Consider the following 8,090-nt stretch of genomic DNA (forward strand, 5'->3'; position numbering starts at 1 on the left):
ACAGTTTGATCTGAGTTTCATGCTGTGCGCTGGACGGACTCAGAGAGAATGACTTGTCAACAGAAGGTAGCCATGCCCTATACCTGCTTTATTGTCTATTGGACTCTAAATGGGACTATGATTTACAAAAATTAACATCATGCTATATGGGAGAATACTTGAAGCTAGAAATCTAGACTATAAACACATTAGGAAACTGTTTGCTAATAAGCTAATAAGTCAAGTGAGAAGTAGGGTCATTTCTCCATAAGGATCAGTTCCATTCTTTTTTGCAGCCCATGGAGCTGCCCCCTGCTGGCCATTAGAAAGAGGTTTAAGACCGTTCCCCAATGGCTTTACTTCTAAGACCCAGAAGCTCTGTCCACTAATTATATACTGTCAATATTTCACCGATCCGGGGCAAATATTTGACAGCATTTTACAGCCATTTATTAGCTGTCGTCAAAGGATTAGTGAGTTATTAATTAAAAATGTGTAATTATTTGTCTTTCTCTATTAATTCTTCTGTTTATGACATTTAACAGTGAAAATGACAACAGATGTCAAATCATTTAAGATATCTTTGTGTCCTACTGACATTTGGACATGAGTTCAATAGAAAATCTGTCTCTTCTCAAGATAAATGGTCCAACACAGCGGTCACTGCCCCGCTGCCTGAGGGGATAATAGACACACAGATAAGAAAATTAATGGCTTTGTCCTTCCTGCTGTGCTGTTGATTGTATGTGGATGGTGAAGACTATAGTCAGACCAGGCACTATCTGACCCTTCAATGGCTTCACCTGTAGCCCTAAATATTTCAACAGCTGCTCTCAATTGAATGGCTCTGTATGTCAGTGGGTTGCCATGGCTGCCACCAGGCCACTGTAGATTTCCCCTCTGTGAGAGCTACCTTCAGTAAAGAGGAACAGACTACAAGGCTCATTGAGGAGAAATGAAACTAGTGTCAGTCTAGTATCTAACATCCAAAATGCCTCACCATAGACAAAAGACAAGTTCAGTTATGTGTAAAGTGTAAAGCAGATCACACCTACTCGACTATTCATTAATTAAAAGTCTCTGGGATTGTTTAAAACGCCTGTTTAACAAGAAAGATGATCTTTATTCTGAGTAAAGGGTGTGTCTTGCCTCTAAGCTATTTGTCCAGACCACACCTGTGTGCATGAAAACCTTTGGGATGGTCGAAAGCTGACAATGCTAGAAAACCAGATTAGAAAAAAAAAAGAAGACAAAAACCCCCCAGAGCATTTCGCTTTCATGTTTACACTGCATTTGCTCCTTTCAGCCTGGGGCTTTATCTGTGTTTTTTTTATTCCTCCAAAGAGACTCTGAATGTGCAACACAATAGCCAAGCTCATGTTCTCACTTTGTCATCATGTTTACCGTAGGAGTGTGGAGATGAAGAGCCTGTTGCTCTTTATGCGAAAAACACTTTTAAAAACCATTTCCATTGAACACAAGTGGAACTCCCTTGTTTCCAGCTGTATCTGTGTGATAATAAGTAATTATTTAAACCAGTTTGCAGTTGGCAAAAGGGTAAAAACATGACAAAATTGATTGTTTGTAACAACTCTTGGCAATTATCTGAGTCCTTGTTCATAAGGATGAGCCGAACACTTATTTTGCTTTAATCTGAAGGAGATGATTTTAGCAGCAGTAAGTGTAAAGAAGGTAAAGCTTTGAATGATGGTGCATTGCGTCTGGTAATTTAGTTTAAGACAAGGGAATTCAATTTGGCTGTGTTACAGCTTTGGTTTTATTGTTATTTCATTTTCCTGAGTTGAGCCATTATATTTTAATGTGGGCATTACTTTTCGGTCTGCCCGCTGTCAATCACCTACAGGAGACCCACAGGAAAATGTTTGTCATATTTTGTTCACATGATTTATATCAGTGAGCGTATATTGGATGCACCTCTCAGTTTAACGCAATACAATTCAATAGCACCACAAGCTGCAGCCTCCAGATTTACCATATAGTTGAATATTATGCATTAATTAAAGCTAGGTACACCTAATGATAAAAATAACAAGCAGCTGACTGAATAGTTGGCTTATAAAACCTTCAGTCATTGCCAAACATCAAAGAATATATCAAAGAGTGACAAACAAATAAAAAGAATAAGAGAGGAATATCATTAGTGCTTCAAAGCTTATTGTCCAGTTAAATAACAAAGGTAACAATAACTGTGTTATAGAGTGAAATATATTTTCTCTAATGGTATGTTTGAAACAAGTTTCCGTCTCCCAGATTTGATTTGTAATGATCCTGCTTTCCCTCAGTCAGTCAATATGACTGAAAAGATGCTGAAACGCGACAGGGCAAACAGTTTCCCCAAGTTTCTTCCCAATTTGTCTCTGATTGTTTGTGACATTTGGATTCTTGGTAGAAGTGAATCCATTAGCCCTCAACATCAACCGACATTTAGGAAAGCATTTATGATTTATTACCGGATTACAGTCTGAGAATGACGTTTATTAGTATTGGCATTGTCTGTTTCTCGAAGAAGTGACCCTGTGTCATCTAATATCTACTTATGTAAGAAAGAAATGTGAGTGTATTTACAACGTCTATGGGTGTAGCTAACTGCATCTGCACTGAGGGAAATCTCAGGCTGGGCTCTGTTGATTATGTCTCTGACTGTAGAGAAGTTGAAGCAACAAATATGTGTAATTATCAAATTGCCATAATTGGATAATTGGAAATTACAAAATCAGGAGAGGCTTGTGTAGCAGTAAGGATGCTAACCCGGCAGTTTGAGACTGTAAACAGACAATATACACACACATACACACACACAAACACGCACACACACACCTACAGACACACACACACACACACACACACATACACATACACACACAACGTTGTAGTCTCATGAAAATATTCTCAATATTAATAAATATTCTATCTAAAGAAACTATTTAAGAATCTTTTTCAGAACCAACTCTCTCTCTCACACACGCAAAAGTGTATTTTTAACAACCTATATTCTGGCTCTGCATGTCCCATTTCTGGCTCTACTGTACTTGAGGTTATTTTGAGCAAGTAGAGCAGTGTCTTCTTGGTAACTGAGGGCTCTCCTTCTGTGTGACGTTTTTTTTGTGCTGGATGGAAAATTGGATATTCAGACGCTCAATGGGTTGTTAAGAGTATTATAAAGTGCTGGTTCTCAGTCGGTACTCACTCTGGGTCTTTATTTGTGGTATATTGAGTTGGTAAATCCAAATCTTAACCCTTTTGGCTTCTACTTCCAAACAGAAATGTACTGTACCAAATGGAGCATATTTGAGAGGAGTTGTTGCCAGGGTATTGTTGTCTGAGAGTAGTTAATCACTGCTTACATCAGGCTAATCTCGCTGTCTGCTGTACCACTGAAAGTTTTTTGACAATAACCAACAAGACAGCTGGACACACACAGAGACAGCTGAAATCGAACATAAAAGCATCAGTAAAATTTACTGGAGAGGCAAAGTAAGCCTGAGCGCGCTACATGAAGCAGGATGATGGACAGGGCAATTTAAAATGGGACTGCAGCAAATCAGTGGCTCTTGACGTAGGGTCCGGGGATTCCCGGGGGGTGAGGTGGTTTCTGGGGAAATATTATAAAAGTTTAAAAGTTTATTAGACAATGACTATTGTGTTCATAGGCTTCACACTCCTACTGTTAATCTGCCAATCTACAGTACAGACAGTTATGGATTAAGGATCCCTGAGACTACATCTTATCATATGTGTGTCTGCAACTGATTGGTATCAGTATGGGGGTCCTTAAGAACCACTGCTCTAAAATAAAGAGCTATATTCATATTTCATATTAAGTTTCTACCAACTTATATTGTATGTAAATTTCTAATGTTAATGTTTGCCTATCACTGTTTGTCATTCCAGTGACCAATAATCTTTTTTTAAGTTTAATATGTTCATATTTTAGAGTTTTAAAAATCTCTTTAATTAGCTCATTGCTTTGTTATTGTTTTTTTTTACATAAAATAGAAACATTTTCATAAGGAGCTCTGAAAAAGAAACTTTTTTTTCTGTCTCACTGGTAGACAAACAAAACAAAAACAAACAAACAAAAAAACATGAATAATGACACTGTTTTTCTTAATAGCCCAAACATATCCTTGGTATTTCTCTACTGTAATGTCTTACTTGTCAACCAACATGTACATATATATATATATATATAATATATATATAATATATATATATATATATATATATATATATATATATATATAATACTGATATACTATAGAACTATACTATATTACTATATATATACTATATATATATATATATATGCAGTAAGTTCTGCTAGTGAGGATGAACCAATTCTTTTTGGTTAAATCTGTTTTATGTTAAATGGAGACACAGAGAAACTATTAATATGTGTGTTATGTAAAATATTCTTTATCAGCAGGTATGATTACATAGTAACATTATCACTGCAGTTATAAAGGATACAAATATAGCAATCAGCAGCTGGTTTCCTGCATGGCAACCATTGTTAAACCTGCTGTCAGGCCTTTAAATAGGAAAATTAAGTTTCACGCTGTTGCTAGAGCGGATCAGCATTTAATCACAATGTGTCTAACTTGCATTGAATGTAATGTACAAATGCCATTTACCAGTGAATGTACAACTCCATGGGTGGCTTCTATACTTAGTGGAATAATTGCATGTGTGAGTCCATAGCAAGGCACAAAACCAGCCTGAAAAACAAAATGAGTGTTTGATGACTCCTCTTTAGCACACTCACCCACACACATCTCCATCTGTCTCCCTCTCACTCCTTCTGTTTACACGACATCACGCTTTTATTAGAGATTGCACGTTCTCCAAGAAACCCACATTTTGAAATTCTTGCAGACCAAAACATCAACATCAGTGGTCAGTGTGTTGTATTGTACATGAGGTTAAAAACTCTCTCTTTTGAGGCTGCTGACATGATTCCCATGATGGCTGTAAGTGCCTGGGAGGGCTAGTTGTAATGTTGGTGAGGAATGGGCCTCTCGCTGTTGAGAAGGATGCCAAATGACAACACTAATTAAAAATGACAATAGTGTTATTCTCCCATGATGGAGGGATCATGAGGTTTGCATTCCTACAAAAATAAGTGCTGCTGACGTTTGGTTTATTCTGTGCTTTATATGCATGTGTTGTTGTTGTTTTTCCTGTACCTCCTCCTTTTCTTTAGACTTTCTCTTACCCTGTTTTTCCTTTTTAACTCCCTCCCCCTCCTAGTTCTTCCCTCCCTCGCTCCCTTCGTGTAACCTCCTCCTCTCCATCTCCATCCAAGTGGCGTTCGGAGAAGCTTACTCATGTCCAGTCACTTCCCACCACGCCTGGCCTCTCACACGGACACCCGCTTCCTACTCCTCTCTTGACATATCTTCGTCTCTCTCCTTTTTTTTTTGTGACAACAGGACAAGAATGAGGTCCTTGTCTGCAACCCGTCCCTGTTAATGATGGTTCAGCAAAGGTAAGACCCCCACCCCTCCCTCTCCCACCCAACACACACACACCCAACACACACACACACGCACATACACACAATCTGACACACTCTCCACGCTGCTTTTACATTCCTTCTCAAGAATCCAACCAGCCGGCACTCTCTAACTGAAAGCAGATGGTGAAAGTTGGACTCTGTGCCTTGTTATGCCTAAACTCTGTGGTTGGTGGGGATGTTTCTGTGGCTCTGGGGGAAAAGTGGATTCAAAAGAACGGGGTAAGCTGTGATTGGTTTAGAGGCACATCTAGGGGCAGGAGCTAGAGGCTCTAATTTGGTATTGTGGCATGCAGCTGCTGTGTGTTCCACAGTTGATTCCCTGTGGTGTCAGAGTTCATATGATCCTGCATTGTGTACCATACTTTAAACATGTCGTACTTTTTGGCCACTCTAGCAGCATGGCTCAAGTCTGTTGCTCCACCAATTTGGTCCAGAATTAAATATATATTGAAGGGATTTAGATGAAATTTTGTGCAGGCATTCTTGATCTCCTGAGAGTCACCATGAGGTTGATATTTTATTTTTTTAGTGAAATGTATATACAACTATTGGCACACTTTCTACTTAGTAAAGTTAAAGTTATTTATTCAGTGAAATATTTGAGCTTCTACTCAATGTATTGGCACAAAATGCTGTACAGAAATTGCTGATTTCCAGATAATGAATCCGAATAACTTTGATTGGCTGTCTTTCCCTCTATGCCATCATCCGGTATTAGATAAAACCAGAATTTACTTCGCCCAGTACTTTTATTTATGACCTGATTTCTACTCAACTAATAACATTCCTATCAGCCTCAGCTGTACTTTGTGGTAAGTGCTAATTAGCAACTGTTGTATGTTAGTATGCTATCAATACTAACATGCTAAGGTAAGATGATGAAAGTGGTAATCCTGCTAAACATCAGGATGTTAACTGTCACTGTGAGCATGTAAGCATGCTGACATTAGCATTTAGCTCAAAAGCACTGCTGTGCCAAAGTACAGCCTAAGTGAGCTGCCAGCATGGCTGTAGACTTCTTGGAGAGATTCTGTGTAAGATCCTTTGAACATGGCTGTGATTCTCGTCTACTGTACTGTACATATGACCTCATTTCAAATCATAATGACAATCTTCACAAACATTCACTGTCTGCAGAGGAAACATGAGGCGATGAGGCCCATCCTAACATCCTTCCTCTTGAAGTGCAGGCGAATACCTGGAAACATGGTACAGTGTAGCAGAGAGCTGGATTTAACCTCACTGTTTGTTTTTTTTTCTCACATTATCGTGTTTGAAAAAGCACTACTACTTTCTGTTCCCAGTGTGGTCAAAGAAAACTTCTGTCTTCCTTAACAGAATCAATCTTTCCAGTAATGTCCTGTCCAAGGAAAACAACAAATGAGTTCCTTTCTGGGGGAAAAAGTGGGCATCTTTCAAATTTCCACAGTGCCAATGTGAGTGTTGGAACTGATCTGCAAAGCTGCCCGCAAGCTATTTTCAACTGAAATTATATATATAATCATACAAACAAGCAGTGTGAGCAGTGCAGACCTCACTTGTCAAAATATGTTGTAAAATGTCATCCAAAAAAGAAAACTCACACATACCAAATTCATGTCATATACAAAACTAGCAGTCTTCTTTTGTTCCCCCCTAACTCCCCACATTCAGCCAGAGTTGTTCACACCCAGTTGCCATTCGCCTTCTGATGTCAAAAAATGTTTCTGTAATGAGAGTGATGTCAGGGGGCCTGCAGGAATCTACTTTGGGCGTTTGAGGTATTCCAAAAGCAATTTGACAGCTCCGTCCGAAGTCCAGAGTGTGGCAGGCGACTCTCTGAGCCAAAGTCGAGCAAAATGTGTCTCTTTCTCTCCTCTACTGACTCATCTGACTTTGCTTGTTATTGTTCTCTTTCCTGCGTGCCTGTCATAGCTGCTGTCTAGCCATGCAGAGGGAGAGAATTGCACTGCACTCACCAGTCATATCATTGCATCTGTACTGCTATTTTATGGAGCAACTTTTTGTGGCTCTGTGTGTGTGATGATGTGGTGTGTTTTTTTTTGTTTTGTTTTTTTTCTGTGTCCTCAGGTCCTCTGTGATTATGCTTCCTCCTGTGGTTATGGTTGCACCCAATAAGCAGTCAGGAATGTCCTCCTTCTCCTGCCTATGACATGGTTTAACTCACGTATGATCCGGTCACTATGATGGCCTCCATGGTTGCCAATGGAAACCGAGATGGGCAGTCTCTGGTCTTGAAAGGGGTGGATCCAGAGACCTGCATGATTGTGTTCAAGAACCACTGGGCTCAGGTAAATGCCAGCGCTAAATCAAGTATATTTTAAAAATCAAGAGTCCTACACCTTAAAGCAATAGTTTTACATTTCCGGAAATACACTCATTTACATTTTGCAGAGAATTTTGAAAGGACCTTTGTTTCATGTAATATTCCCCTCTCTTCCCTGTCTGCCTCTTCAAAAATGCTAAATAATAAATAAAAATACAATTCTGTGTGTTACTTATAGAGAAAAGGCTGGGAGCTGATTAGCCTAGCCCAGCATAAAGTTTCCCCTTGCGTCCAGCAAGGGGAAAC

General features: G+C 39.1%; 1 protein-coding gene across 1 annotated transcript in view; it reads left to right on the top strand.

Annotated features, from left to right (window-relative positions):
* Nucleotides 1-8,090, top strand: part of fam160a1a (family with sequence similarity 160 member A1a) — a gene marked incomplete at its 5' end in the record, with an annotated part of 31,968 nt that overhangs the window by 7,309 nt on the left and 16,569 nt on the right. The window contains 2 exon segments of the mRNA XM_035659540.1: nucleotides 5,433-5,488; nucleotides 7,589-7,809. Coding sequence (XP_035515433.1) covers nucleotides 7,702-7,809 — 108 coding nt within the window.

The sequence above is a fragment of the Morone saxatilis genome, unplaced genomic scaffold, assembly GCF_004916995.1.
Source record: "Morone saxatilis isolate NCDOM2014 unplaced genomic scaffold, NCSU_SB_2.0 Contig17, whole genome shotgun sequence".
NCBI lineage: Eukaryota > Metazoa > Chordata > Actinopteri > Moronidae > Morone > Morone saxatilis.